The 15,805-nt window shown below is 39.5% G+C and overlaps 2 protein-coding genes across 2 annotated transcripts in view; both read right to left on the bottom strand.

Moving 5' to 3' along the window:
• Positions 1-5,922, bottom strand: part of mgaa (MAX dimerization protein MGA a) — a 19,651-nt gene extending 13,729 nt beyond the window's left edge. Inside the window, exons 1-2 of the mRNA XM_014022122.1 lie at positions 5,815-5,922; positions 416-1,532 (exon numbers count right to left, since the gene is read on the bottom strand). Of these exons, the coding sequence (XP_013877576.1) occupies positions 416-1,479 (1,064 nt within the window). The 5' untranslated portion in view covers positions 1,480-1,532; positions 5,815-5,922. The remainder of the gene's footprint in view (positions 1-415; positions 1,533-5,814) is intronic.
• Positions 5,923-12,387: 6,465 nt separating this feature from the next.
• tyro3 (TYRO3 protein tyrosine kinase) overlaps positions 12,388-15,805 on the bottom strand; it is a gene marked incomplete in the record, with an annotated part of 19,301 nt that continues 15,883 nt past the window's right edge. The window contains 1 exon segment of the mRNA XM_014022121.1: positions 12,388-14,346. Coding sequence (XP_013877575.1) covers positions 13,926-14,346 — 421 coding nt within the window.

Raw genomic sequence — 15,805 nt, 5'->3', positions numbered from 1 at the left:
GGCTGGCTCACTGCTGCCAACTAGTGGTCAGAGGCTGAACTACAACATAAAAATGAACGGCTGGCAGGAAAGTTGACATTTTAAACCTTAATAAAAAAATTGATACAGGGCTTTAGAATATCGATACAGTATCGGGAAATGAAATATCTCAATATTTCAGTGTATCGATATTTTCTTACACCCCTAATTGTGACTGATGTGTTTATGAGTTCTGTGGAGTGGGTTTTAGTATAAATAATATACATCAGCTGAAGTTATATTATTATGTTTTGTACGATCAGTTCTCTCCTGGCAGCTGGAAAACAAACACGGCTCTTTATAACCTTTAATAACGGTTTGATCCAAACACTTTTAAGACTCAAACAGAATATTTGGTACAAATTTAAACAGTTTTCCACAAAAATGTAAGTCATACCTTGCACTTCCTCCCGGAGCAGCAGAATGATCAGTTTTAGCCACATTTATCTGAATCTCTTTAGGTGCTGTGGGTTTTGCGTCCCCGGCTTTCGAGCCTTTAGGTTTGTGGTTGGCTAGCAAGAACTTCAGGCTTTTCTTCACAGGATGCTGCTCGGGGAGCGCGGAGCCTCCATCTTTGTTCACCTCTCGGCCTGAATTGGTTTTAGGTTTCAGAACCAGTGAGTTCAACCCGTCGTCCTTCAGCCCTTTAGCGAACGGGTTGAAGTTGACCTTCAGCTGGGCGAACTGAGGGTTCTGGTACGTAGTGACCGTCATGAACTCAGTCTGAGGGAAAGAGAAGGTGAGGACGTTGGGACCGTTCAGTCTTACGTCATTAGCTTTGTCCGTCTCAACCAGGTGCAGTCTGGGTAAGTAGCGGTGTAGTGGATGGAGGATGATGTTCCCCTCTTCGTCTGAGACATTGTTGGTGAGTTTTAGTTTGTAGAAGGACACCGGACTCTGCATCCAGTGCTGACCCGTAGCGGGGGACTCCGGGTGAACGAAAGGATTAGTCCTGATTTGACTCTCGGCCTTCTTGGACACCTGCCAGCTCTCACCGGTCCACCTGTACTGACTGTTGTCCAAAGGCTGGATGTCCATGAGCAGAGCGTACTTCCTGCACGGCTGCAGGCCTGAGATGCGAAAGCGGCAGTAGGGGAACATCCTGCTGCCTTGCTGAGTCAGAATCATCTCCGTCCTGCACCTGAAGCACTCGTTCCACATGCTGCTGTTGTCCAACGTCACTCTGACGCCCCTGCAGATGCTGACGGGCGACGTCGAGTCGCCGTTCGGACCCGCGGGAAGGTTTTTGTCCGTCCTCGCCAAGGCCCCTTTGACCGTGTACGTGTTATGTTTGAAGCCCGCCCCGTCGCCGAACACACGGGTGCTCGGAGCCGTCCCGCTCCTCTTCACCTTCTCGGGCCTCAGAGCGGCGAGGCACACAGGGTCGCCTGCCGCCGCCGCCGGGGCACTGGCCCCGTCCTTCAGGAACACCATGCTGTGCCGGGTCTTTGTAGAGGCCATGAACAGGTCCCTGCAGGATCCCGCTTTGCTGCACAACCGTTCAAGATGGCATCCTGAAAAACAAGACCCAGAATGACTCAGCAACTGATGGACTTTCATGTTTTTACACACGGACGTTCAGTGAAATATATAAAATATATTTAGATATTCATTTACAAGACTGCTTTTGGAACATAGTTTGTTGAAATTTGGCAATCTGTAACAAGCTACTTTGGTTTACAAGCGTCAGTTTGAACGAAGTCATCTTTAAAATGTATCCTTATATAAAATGTATCCCAAAGCTTCACAATAAGCTCTGTGTGACCGGACCAATCCCAGTCTGTCTTTACCCTCCAGACATCCAGATACTTTACCACATGTTGTGGGAGGCTGATATATTGGTTTGAGGTAGGGATGCATGGTTTAATATTGCTGTTATGGTCAATAGACAATATTTACTGATATCACAAAAATTATATATATACAGGGGTTAGACAATGAAAGTGAAACACCTGGTTTTAGACCATAACATCCTTTCAGACAGCTTCCTTTTGCGTCCACAGTTAATCCTGTTGGATGTGATTGGTCCTTCTTGGTGGTATGCTGACATTATCCTGGATACTCATTTTTCTTGAGTGTGAGCATCAAGCATGAGACTCCATTAGATTGACCAAATGATTGGCATTTGTAATTCAAGTCAGTGATTTACTGCAGTCTAAAATCCAGCAAGACGTGCACCAACAATTTGTCCTCTTTTGAACTGTGATACGTCACACATAATGTTGTGTGCATTGCAATATTTTGAGCAAAACTGAGCTCTTACTCTGCTAATTGAACCTTCACACTCTGCTCTTACTGGTGCAATGTGAAATTAATGAAGACTGACCACCAGGCTGGTCCAATTTAGCCATGAAACCTCCCACACTAAAATGACAGGTGTTTCAGTTTTAATGTCTAACCCCTGTATACACACTGCCGGCCAAAAACCAATTGTCCATCTGGATCTAACTAAGGTCTATAATGTGGGGCTGCTGCAGGTGATCAGGTCTAGGTTCAGCAACAGTTTGTCCTCAAAGAATGAGGTCAGCTGACCTGATTATACTGAATGACCAGGTTATTCCATCAATGATTGCTTTTTCTCTGATAGCACGGACATATTCCAAGACGACAATGCCAGGATTCATGGGGCTCTTATTGTGAAAGAGTAGTTCAGGGAGCATGAGACATCGTTTTCACACATRGRYTGGCTCCACAGAGTCCATTGTGAAYCTTTGCAGGAGGTCAGACTCTACCATCATCAATGAAAGATGTTGGTGAAACATTAATGCAACACTGGATGAAATAAATCTGGTGACACTGAAKTTTATCCAAACAACACCACAGAGAATGTGGGCCGTAACCAAAGCTAAWGGTTTAACTAAATATTAGAGTGTGACCTTTTTTTGGTGACAAATTTTTTTGGCCAGGCAGTAGGGTTGGGCAATAWTGRCAATAGAAATTAATCACAATTAATTGTGGTATTTAGCCGATAACGATTAATTTGGCGATTAATGCCTTGGAGTCCCTGAATACACTTATGTCCTAGTCACATGACAGATTTAGTGGGAAAGATTTGCTCTTCATACAAATCTGTTCCAAACTGTGTCAAAATTACAGACTTCAGGCTATACATCAAATTTTAAATTGGGTTGATAGATAAATACAGAACTTCTTTTAAAATGTGCATCATATTTGAAGCAGAGAGGAGCAGCGAGTGGACTCTGCCTGGTGGCATTAATCTTATTAATCGTCAATTGCCACAAAGTAATCGATTGTTTTTCTGACGAATAATTGAACACGATATGTTTATGCCCAACCCTACCAGGCAGTGTATATTTAAACACACACACACACACACACACACACACACACACACACACACACACACACACACACACACACACACACAAACATATGTGTCTTTTTTTCGATACCGTAAAAAACGACCAGCTGACACAGCTCTACTTCAGTTATTCCTGGCTGGGCAGCATTAGTATTAGGGTTGGGCAATATTGGCAAAAAAATTAATCACGATTAATTTGACGATTAATCCCCCGGAGTCCCTGGACACCCTTGTATCCTAGTCACATGAACAATTTAAAGGGAGAAAATTGGCTCTTCGTAAAAATCTGTTCCAAATTGTGTCAAAATTACAGACTTCAGGCTAAACATCAAACTTTAAATTGTGTTGATAGATAAATAAATTACACAACTTTTTTAAATGTCGGTCATATTTGAATCAGAGAGGAGCACCGAGTGGTTAGTCTGCTTTGTGGCATTAATCGTATTAATCTTCAAGTACCAAAAATTAATCGATTGTTTTTCTGACGGTTAATTGCACACGATACGATTATGCCCAAAACTAATTAGTATCAAGATCAAACAGAGACCACTCGACCAAACATTTCCCTCCCTAAACACAAACACAAATGGCAAAAAGTGGGAAATCAATATTGGACGTTAATATCAGCCCAGTTCTACTTATCGAACCAATACCGATATTCTAAAAAATGACCAACATCTGATACTGAATATTAATGCTGATATATTGTGCGTCTCTTGTTTGAAGGAAAAAAGGACCAATGGTGAAAAGTTGCAGCACAAAGGACCACATTTCTCACATGCAGAGCTGAGTTCTGCTTTATGTCAAAAATCGTCTCATTGTTTTGATTCTAACWCACTAAAACTGACTAAACACACTAAAACTACACAATAACTACAAAATCCAACTCACTAAATGTCAAAAATCTAATTAGTCCCTCTCTGAGTCTCTCCATCATGACCAAACATTTAATTTCTGTGTCTTATTTTCTTCTTCCTGTAGATTTTAATTTGTTTTATGTTTGTTTGGTCCATAAGAAAGATGAGACTGAGGACAGGTTGAGATGTTTTTTCCCACAAGATTTCTGTTTCCTGCCGCTGCAAAGCTGCAAACAGGACTGTCACTTTCCATTAACTATTTGTTATAACTCAAGTTACAGTTCTAGTGCCACCTTGCTCCACGGCACTAAGGTGCATGAGTTGGTTTGACCGCCAAGCGTTACATGATGGGATTTCCCAATACTTTGGCAAATGGCAGAGAAAAATGTCCATTTCAAAGGAAAAWCTAAGTCATGCGAGGAAGGATTATTTCTGGAGTCATACATGTAAGAAAACTTCAGTTAAAGGTTGATGAAGATTATTATACGTTGTTTTAGACCAGTGTTCMGAAAGCTGGAGGCAAGATAAGAATTGATTTTTAATTATTATTTAATCTATCAAATGTTTTAAATCAGTATCACAAAATCTGATGTTTTTCAATAAATATCATTTATAATATACTGAAAGGTTTTTAAGAAAGTTTATCAGKTTAGATTTCTTTAGTTATGTTTTTATTGTCAACAGTCTGTTGAAAAGTTGTTTTTTTGGTGTTTAAATCATATTAGTTAATAAAATTCCTACGCTAAACAAATGTAATACCATTGAATGGTGAACAAATGCGAGAACAAACATTTTAAACGTTTTCTAAATGTTTCTTTACATATTTTGTAGCATTTTTTGTTGGTTTGCAAAGTGGGGGGTGTACCGTCCAGAAGCTAAAGATATTTGGGGGGCTATGACACGAAAACTGTGTTTGAGAACCATGTTTTAGACATCAGGATGGTGAGAAGACAGGGTTTTATATCACATACTGGATTTAATTTACAAATAAGAACACATATATYAGGTGATTTGGCAGATGGTGTGTGTATTTCTGTTGATCATATTCCAGTAGCTCATAGTGTTTATTAGAAATAAGACTGAATGTATGTAAAAAACACAATTGTCTTTTTTCCAGCTACTAACAAAAAACCTGAATGTAAAGCCAGAATACTACTTTACCACAAGATTATTCGTAGCTCTCTGAAACCACGTGGTGCTAACTTAGCTCCTTTAGCTAGCGGCCATGATGGTTTTAAAGCAAAGTAGTAACAATTAGCAGGGATGTGTTATGATATGATACTTACCTCAAATCAGACCTCAAACATAGGTTGTGTAATTCCTGGTGTTCTTATATTGTTTTGGTCTGTTAGCTCTGTGATGCTACATTAGCTAGCAGCTATCCAACATCTCTCTGTACGTAAACAAAGTTTAGTAAAAACAGCAAAGGATGATGGGAATGTTAATAAATGCTCTCTGCGCCGTGCTCTTTGCAAGTTTAATGAAAGATATGTTACATTTGCTATGCTGTTAAAAAAAACAAACACCCAGCTAGCTCCAGGCCATAGACAGAGCCCAGTAATGGCCGTCCATTAAAACACCAAACATTTAGCAGCACGTGCTCTGCTGGCACATTACCTTTTGCCAACCGGAACACACCGAGTGTGTGTCCGCCGCGACATTAATCCGACATAATAACTCACGATATTCCAAAACGGATTGTTGTCCACGCGGATCTTTTTTTTTTTTAGGGAGGTGCTTAAAAAAACCACGCGTTCGTCCGACGTCACACGTCCACTTCGCGCATGCGCAGATGCTGTGTTGGCGTCGCCACCTGCACGAAGCGTGTTTCTGCGATCTGAGAAGAACGATGATGTTTTCTGCAATGATTCTGTCTCATTACTGCAGCGAATCATCGGGACACGAGGTTCTGGTTCTGTCAGCCCAACACCAGCCAGACTAACGGATCCATTTCGTTCTCCGGGTGTCCAGAACCGAGTGAAGGTGGAGTGGAGTCTGTCAGGCCGTGTTGTTACGGTGCTTTTATGAGTCGACATGTTCGTGTAGTTGTTTATTATTAGATTTTCAGCAGAATTCACGTTCCGCTCGGACCGATCCGATTGCGCCAAGCAGCCGAGCGGTTCCGATTTTMGCCTCGTCAGTGAGTGAAGTTCGTTCAGGGTTCGTGTCGCCGCCATGTTGTTTTAGACCGAAACGTGCGGACGGTGGCTGCCGTCATGGCGGCTGCAGAGAGGAAACCTGGAGCTGCTGCCCAACCGAACCAACTAAACAAGAACCAGAATCACGATAATTAGAGTTTATATGGAACCCGATTGATGCCAACAGTAAAATATAGTATCTGACAGGTGTTGTTTTAATGATCAGGTTAGTAATARGAGTGGGAATTTGAATAAGAAGTCAAGATCAGAGGTTGATTTTGTGTAAAACCCTTGTATCTTTTCAGGTCTGTAACCTCGTTTTWTTAATGTGTGTTTGGATGTGAAAACAAGGATGTGCAACACTGGAAACAAGGCAGGGTTTTAAAGAAAAATCAGGCAGTAACATTCTGTAAAAATAAATTTACCTACGATTTCATTTAAAATCCATGAGATGAWTATATCTCCTTTAATTTGATAAGTCCTCCTGAGAACTATTCTGAAGCTTTATTATGACTCCAGATCTGCATATTACATGCATATTGTTTTATAGACGTTAGCATACTTTGTTTTTCCAGTAAACRTAATAAAATGTACAACAGTGTAGGCTGCATATTCTGTAAAACTTCGAGATGCARTGAGCCCAATCTACTGAAGCAATCAGAATATTTTATTGATCCCTGAGTACAATTAGTTATGACTCCCGCACGCGAAGCGTAAGCAGGTGTCATATTATTTTTGACCGGTTTATTTATTTATTTCAGTGATTTTTTTTTTGTCAACCGTAGCACAAAAACGACTGCACCAATCAACATGAAATGAGTCAGGACTGTAGATGAGTCTGACCTACACTGCGCCAGCCAGTGGTTTTACGATAGACCCCATATTTGAGGAGGGGCTCCTTTCAAAGAGGGGGTGTCTGAGCATGCAACAATTGTTATTGCTCAAAAACTATTAAACAAAGGAGCTTCAGATTTTCATTGGTTTAGCTCTGATGAGGGGCTATCCATCAGGTTAACAAAGCACACTAGAAAGAAGTAAAATATACACTTTGGAGAAACACTTATGGAAATATAACTAGTAGGGCTGCATGATAGGAAAACTGGAAAAACAGTGATTAATAATGTGATAACGATGTGATTTGTGATAAATGAGCAAATACATAAATGTAGTGTTGATGTCTTTCTGTCCTGGGTTCAGAGAAAAAAAAATTCCATTCCAACAAGAACGAGATCCATCCAATCGTCCAAAGACAYGAAGATCTCCATTYGATTGGTGAAATACTTCAAGCTTCCATTTGAGTGACAAAACTCATATACAAACTTGTTATTGCAGTTCAGGCAGTTTGCRATGTTTATTACACAGGCTGTTATTGCGATGACAATAAATTTTCATTGTATGCAAGCTTAATAGAAATAAAATAGAAATATAACTGAAAGTGGAAGTAGTTWGGTGACGAGATGATGTTTGAGTAAAGTATCCAAGATAAAATTTGCAGATGGTGTAAAGTGACAGATGACCTGTGGTCTGACATCTTTAGGACTGTGTTTGATGGTAGGAAGGACGACCTGTAGCACATTTTAGTGGAATGAATRTTGCACTAAAYGTGCTTCTGTGACTCAGCTGTTGTAGAGAGGGTGGTCATTGTCCACGATTCTCTTCATCTTTGATCAGTTTGAGTCTGTTGGCGTCAGACACCCTCTGATCAAACAGCAAAGATGATGGCGCTCACCACARACTCAGAMGATCCTGAGAGGTTGAAGGATCTCRGACGACWTTGTCCTTTCCTGTAGGTCAGTGAYTCCCAAACCTTTCAGCTTTTGACCCTCAAAGTAGCACCAGAGACCTGAGCCCCCAACTGTTGTTGGATGATAAACATTGTTTTCACGTCAAAAAAACAATATTCATTATGCTATGTTTGTCCATGCTAAGTACATTAACTGTACTGTAGTAATAACAAAGGCAAATAAATTGTTGTTGATTGTAGGGTTGGGCATAATCGTATCGTGTGCAATTAATCGTCAGAAAAACAGTCGATTAATTTTTGGCACTTGACGATTAATACGATTAATGCCACCAGGCAGACTAACTGCTTGGTGCTCCTCTCCCCTTCTAACATGATGAATATTAAAAAAAGTTCTGTAATTTATTTATCTATCAACACAATTTAAAGTTTGATGTATAGCCTGAAGTCTGTAATTTTGACACAATTTGGAACAGATTTTTACGAAGAGCCAATTTTCTCCCTACCAACTGGTCATGTGACTAGGATACAAGGGTGTCCAGGGACTCTGGGGGATTAATCTTTAAATTAATMGTTTTCGGCTAAATACAACACATTAATCGTGATTAATTTTTTTGCCAATATTGCCCAACCCTAGTTGATTGTTATTTTCTAAAATAGTTAATTCAGAAAATCTTTTCAGGACCCCACCTTGATGCTGTCCCAACCCTGACTTTGGGAACCACTGTTTTTAACCCAGTGCAGTTTGTCAGTATTTCTAAATGATACATTTTAGGTCTGACCTCAAGCCAGTAGATAATTTACACGTGCACAAAGTGGGCAAGGCTCACATTGTTCAGGAAGCCATCGTAGTTTCTATGGAAACTCCACTGGAATTGAACAAATCCAGCTGGKAAATAGATGCCGTTATTCAGACCCACTGTATTTGCTTTAAAATGTTAAACTTCCCTTATAGATGATATAATTATTTAAACTGTAAATCTGCTTTTTGAGCTGGTTGAATTGGTACAACTCMAATGGCATTTTCATGGCATAGTCGGTGTTTTTTATTTTTGTTTTTAGTTATTAAACCAGAAAAATCTCATTGAGATCATGAATCTCTTTTTGCAAGGGAGGCCTGGACCTGAAGGCAAACTACATGTTTTTGGTTACGAGTTAGCACTCGTAACTACGATTGTCTATTTAATGCAAGATCTGAGCCAAGTTTTTTGTCAGGAAATACGTTTTGCTCCATATCGCCCCCTATGGGTCAATGTTTGTCAAACATAGTTGACTCCTCCATGATATTACTAAATATGTTTAGGTAGCTTGTCGAAGATTTTTGCACAGGTTAAACTTTCGCATTTTGCAAAATAATCTTTTGTTTTTTCATCCTATATTCAGCGTGCTCTCTAAACTAACATGGAGAGTTTCATTGGGATCAAACTGTTAAAAGTCGAGCTAGAATTTGTTTATTTTATTTTATTTTATTTACATTTTTGCGGAAATGGGTGTGGCCTATGACAAAACTGGCTTCCACTTTTTCACCTTTTTCATCAGCTAATCGGGGATGTTTTCCCTTTAACCAGCTCAGGTTTGTCGAGGAGTGGGTGCACACCTTTCCATTTTTCCACAGGTGGGTTGAAAACAGCACCTCGTGGGGAAAAACAGTGTAGGTGTTAAAAACGTAACGTAGTGCAGTGCTGCTACAAACACACAAGTTAAAGGGGAACACCATTATTAACTGGTTTGATTGATTTTATATACACATCTAGTACATTCATTATTAGTACTTGGATAACACAAAGTGACGATCACTTATTTCTATGGTTTAATTTACCTTTTAGTCACTTCACAGAAATGAAAATAAATTTACCTGCCCAGATGTTCTCATAGGCTACAACATTAATCGACTAGAACATTTTGTAAAAGTCTAGTTTATCCAATACACAATAAATAACAGTACGTGGTCATTACACAGTTAGGGGCATGTATTTTAATAAATTGTTAAATATTAGGTTATTGTTTTGACTTCAGTTTAAATCCTGCAGCTTATACGGCGAGCACAAGTCTGAATTTCAAACTCGTGTCTCTGGGTATGAAATGACTCAGAGTGAAGGTTTGAGAGCAAAATGATGTTTTATGTTCCTGCGATGAACTGATGTCAACCTGTTAGAAATATGCTCTGCCTCCTTGTGACCTAAAACAGGAATAAATGGGTGCAAAAACAGTGTTTTGTTTTAATAGATAAATCCAACTAGCATTTTTTAAGGAAGCCAAACCTTTCAAAATGAACTATTTATTGTTGAGGTGTAGGGAAGTTAAATGTTAATAAAAAGGATTGTATTCAAACAATTTGTATGTTCTTTGTGCATTTTGTCTCAACTTTTATGTTGCTTATTTTCTTCTCTGGATCATTTTAAAATCAAATGAACCACACAGTCAAACCTTTAGGTTCTGTTTACATTACGACAGATTTTTTTTCTCCCATCATTTATTTTAACAAAAATACTGCAGTACTCAATCCTGACCACWAGGTGGCGAGAATGTCCACTTTTTTTTTCTTTTACATTTTTTTATTGGTTGAAGATTTTCTCAAACTCAGYATTCTCTCTCTGATTCTAAACATGCTCTCAGTTCATACAAGTTTTAGCAAAGTTYGTTCATAAAAATACGACTTCTTTTTGGGAGCGAAATGAGATGCTTCATGGTGGTTKATAAAAGCTCCATATCTCTTATCCACACGGTTACAGCAGAAATAAACTCACTGGGCTGCAAATGGTTTTAGACGCCATTAAATATATCAAAAATGCTGTACACCCATAACTAAAAACCCTGACTACAGGCGTGAAATGATGCAGAAAATTCACAATTCGGTTCGATATTTTAGTCTYGTGGTTTGATATTTTAATACAAAAAAGAGAAATGTCCATGCCTTTCTACGCTTGTAGTTTATCTAAGTTAATTATGAACATTTGTTTAACCTCTAAAGTTCAGTTTTTAACTGAAATGTTGCTGAAACAGCAAGTTTCTCAGTGGATCTGTGCTCCACAATGCAGCAGGTGGAGTAGTCGAACACAGATCCACTGATCTGCAACAGCATCTTCAGAAGACAAGCTGATAAAATAAATGTTAAAAATCTGTATTGATCCATAAATCRTGTGTATTGAACCTAAAGCACTGTATTGATTATATTGATATAGATACACGTATTGTTGAACCCCCACCGACACATCTTCCAACTCATCGGTSCATCATCGTCTAACAAGATTTTCTTCAAAACTCAGAAAAACATTTTAAAAAGTGTTGATCAATTGTATTAAACTGCAGCAAGCAGAACTAAATTAGCTGAAAATTTAATCTGAATATTTATTAGTCAGAAAAACACCCCACGTGAAGGGGCGGGGCTTAAAACATTTAATTGGAGGCAGCCACTAGGTGGCGCTCTGATGCGAAATAATCAGACGAATAAGAACCAGCATGAAGGCCTGGATACTATTATTGTACAGTAGTTTTAGGATCTCTAGTCTATAGGATGTACAATAAATATATTTTTAGAGGTTTATAGTAACTAAGTACATTTACTTTGTTACATTACTAAAGTAGTTTTTTGAGGATTTGTAATTTTACCAATTATTTTTAAACAGCTACTTTTACTTTTATTTTGTTACATTTTAAAAGTTAAAAATGATCCTTTTACTTCTTTAAAAAGTAACACCTGGTTACTCGTTACAAATGAAATCTGTTTGAACTCATCATGAAAGATGTTTCTGCTCTAAAAAATGAAGAGTTGAATTTACTCAAAGTCATGTCAGCTGGTTCCACTGAGCCTAGTCGAGTAAATTGAACAAATAAAATATTTTGTTCAATTTAGTCCACGTGGTTTAGTGGAACCAGTTTGGTTCAGCAAATRCAACAGTTTATTTCTKAAAGAGTGTGTAAAAGTACTTCAGTCATTTTCTGTTCATGTAATTTTTACATATTTTTCCCCAAGTACTTTAGAGACCTGTTTTTTTTAAAACCAATATACAATAGGTTTGTCAATTCTGTTCATCAATTTTAAGACTGTGTTCTTCACATGAACCCCCTCATATTGTCTGATTGGACCAGCAAGACCACCGCTCACCAAGCTTGTACCAGTCCTCCTTATTCACCAAGCACACCTTGTTTCACCGTATGATAGGCAACCCTTTTGCCACATAAATCTTTAGTTTCTTTAACTTTTTCTGGTCTTATGTTCTGAACATCTTTGGTCCAAACATAGAAAACTTTACTGATCAATTTAATTTAATTTAAACAGAACGTTGGCTTTTACAAATCAAACATACTCGATGCAAATGGAACGGCTTTAATAAATGTTTTATCAAAAACACTTCTTGATATGTGCTTATTTACTGCAGACGAGGTTATGTACCATGTACTAAAGTAAAAGTACAATAAATATCAATTCTCTGACACAAGTACCAACATTTATTTACAACAGTGTCACACTGGAGCTTTCTGTACAGATCTGAAATCAGTCATACGGAGATAAAAACATCAAGTCTAAACTTTCTACACATAATTTATTAACATTTAAAATAAAACTAAATCAGTTTTCAGCTCAYGATCGATAAAATACTTCCATTTAAACAGGAGGAAAACAAGAATCCACTGCCTGAAACTTTACATCGTTACTAGAGCTGCTGAAAAATGATTTTTGTTTTTTATGGAAGAGGTCATCTGTTAGCAAAATTAGTAAATTAATGGATTAAAGATGGCCGCCACAGCTAATCAGCAAACACAGAGATGGAGATAACTCTGCCACCTTTACAGATGTTAAACCAAAGTTTGGTGTGGTAGTAGCTGAGAGTCTAAAAAACAGCTGTTCTATACAACTCCATGCTTTCAATGCAACTTCCTTCAGTCCTTCACAATAAGAGCCTCAGACATAAACCCTCAGAGTACGAGTCGGGGATGACTCAGYTACTACCACTTCATATTTTAGCTCATTATATTAATTGAATTTGAGAAATTTTTGTAAAAATATCTGTGGCGGCCATCTTGAACGGAGTCGACTCTAAAAATTCATCAGTTTTTGATAAACGTAATAATTTTATTATAATCCAACCAGTAAATCCAGCTAACTGTCAAACAGACATTAAAATAAAACCATCGGTGTTAAAAAGTGAATGTTTTAGTTTACAGTCTTTTTTCCTTTTTTAATTTAATTTTTCACCTTAAAAAAACATACCGATGAAATTTTCCATCATTTTATAGAAAACTTTATTTAAAAGTTAAAAACAGGCTCCTATAGCCTGACGTTAGCTTGTAGCACTGGTTCTTTTCACTTCCTGTCAGACATGTTGGACACGCCGAGTCCAGACCTGAGACCTGGTTCCAGCTCTGCTCATGGTCTCACAGTCCTTCAAAATAAAATGAATCATTTCTGGACTGAAGCAATGTCCCAAATGTCTCAGTTCGCCTCAAACAAGCAAAAACTCAGATTGGAATGAAATAATCTGGGTTACCGCTGCAGGTTTTAGTTGATTAATCCAGCAGGTCCTGCACCATGATCAGCAGGTCTCAGAGGTCAGAATATGTTATTTCACAAGTCTTAACGAGTCCTCTCTCCTACACGGATCAGACATGATCATTAACGATGTTTCAGTCTGTTAGAAACAGGAAGGGTCACATGGAACATATCTGACTGAAACCACTAAATGTCATGTTTTTACTGTAAAACCTGCATTTATTATTAAAAGATTTAAAACTTCTGACTAATAAACCCGTCAACATCCAGGCTGCAGCTTCCTGTCTGGAGAACCGGTCCATCTGGACCGTCTGTGTGAAGCCAGCGTCCACTCAGCTGAGAGCAGCGCTCTGATTGGTCAAACGTTGATGACAGTATCCTCCTCCTCAGCCTGCTCCTGCAGTCTGTCCTCCTCCTCCTCCTCGGCGGCTCCACAGTGCCTGATGATGTACCTGTAGTCTCCTCCGACAGCCCGGGCCGCCCCGGACCCCACCACCAGCCAGTCCCGCTCCTCCTCCTGGGCCCGGCGCTGCCAGGGGACGCTCCAGCTGGAGGCCTCAGCCGAGGAGTCGGGTTCCAGCGAGCGGGCGAGCTCCTGAGGTCCGGCAGCTCCTTCTCCTCCTCGGTCCGGCTCCTCGTCTCCTTCCAGGTTGACGTAGAGCAGCGGGGGACAGCTGGGGGACAGGCTGAGGTGCAGCGTCTCCAGCTGGGCGACCAGCTGCTGGAAGCTGGGACGGCATTTAGGGACGGGACTCCAGCAGCTGTGCATGATCTCATAACTGAGGAGCAGATGGTTTTTGGTTTGGATCAGAAACCATGAGGATCTTCACCAGGGTCTAAAACTAATCAAATCCAACCTCAGAGGACAGCAGAGTCATTTATTAAACCATCAGCTGRAGCTAGTCCAGAAAGTACCCATAAAATCTGATATTGTTGTTAGCTTTGTTTTTTTTTTTTAATCTTTTTAACAATTCTCATACCACAAAAACAACTTGCAGAATGAGACAGACTGGTGTTAAAACACTTTTTAAAAGGGAAAAACGAGTTGAATATAAAACTTTACGAATAAAGAAACAAAAGGTTTGTGACTAAACCCATATCACAAGCACTGACATCTGCTCAGAATAAAACAATTAAAATTCGTGGTCTGGAAACCGTTTTTAAAGTTTTATGTTTGATTCAGACCAGAGTCAACGATGACCTAATTAATTCTTATTCATGTGTCCACAWGGGGGCGCTGCAACACTTTGAAACCTGGAACTTCTTCAGAAATCTACAGGTCAGAAACGATTTTAATCAGGACCTACAGGAGAATTTAAACAACAGGATTTGAGGAAACGTTTGTAGCTTTAACTAAATATACACAACAAAAAGATTTAGATTATATAAAACAGCAGCTCTGTTTCTGCTGAAATGGAGGCAACCTGACAGGATGTTGGGAGACAAACGGGGGACACTTGCTGGACATGTGGAGGACATGGGGACAACCATGTATATATATTTCTGGTACAGTCAAGCTATCCATGAGTACAGAAAGTATTTTCTTTTGTTTCTCCTTTAACCTTTAAAACACATTTTGTGTGGATAAACGAACTCCACAGATAAAATGTTTTTGTACAAATTAACACTCGTGTCGAAGGCCACAAGTTCTAACGTGTTTGACAGTAAAAGTTTAAAAATGCTGAGAGCAAAACACTACTATAACACATCGTGCTTTCTCAATAAAAGAGTTAATAATCAATCAAAAGTTGAAGCTGTGAGTGAAAAACTGATCCAGCAGTTTGTAGAACCTCCTGTTGGTCTGGCAGCGAGGCTGGATTCAGGTTTTTGGGCTGGATTCAGGTTTTGAGGCTGGATTCAGGTTTTGAGGCTGGATTCAGGTTTTTAGGCTGGATTCAGGTTTTCGAGGCTGGATTCAGGTTTTCGAGGCTGGATTCAGGTTTTTGTGTTGGATTCAGGTTTTTGGGCTGGATTCAGGTTTTTGGGCTGGACTCAGGTTGGAATCAGGTTTTCGAGGCTGCATTCAGGTTTTCGAGGCTGGATTCAGGTTTTCGAGGCTGGATTCAGGTTTTTGGGCTGGATTCAGGTTTCTGGGCTGGATTCAGGTTTTTAGGCTGGACTCAGGTTTTTGGGGCTGGATTCAGGTTTTTAGGGCTGGATTCAGGTTTTTGAGGCTGGACTCAGGTTTTTGGGCTGGACTCAGGTTTTTGGGCTGGACTCAGGTTTTTGGGCTGGACT

Source organism: Austrofundulus limnaeus, unplaced genomic scaffold (assembly GCF_001266775.1).
Source record: "Austrofundulus limnaeus strain Quisiro unplaced genomic scaffold, Austrofundulus_limnaeus-1.0 Scaffold318, whole genome shotgun sequence".
NCBI lineage: Eukaryota > Metazoa > Chordata > Actinopteri > Cyprinodontiformes > Rivulidae > Austrofundulus > Austrofundulus limnaeus.
The sequence above is the reverse complement of the archived record's forward strand: the minus strand, read 5'-3'. Positions and strand labels throughout refer to the sequence as shown.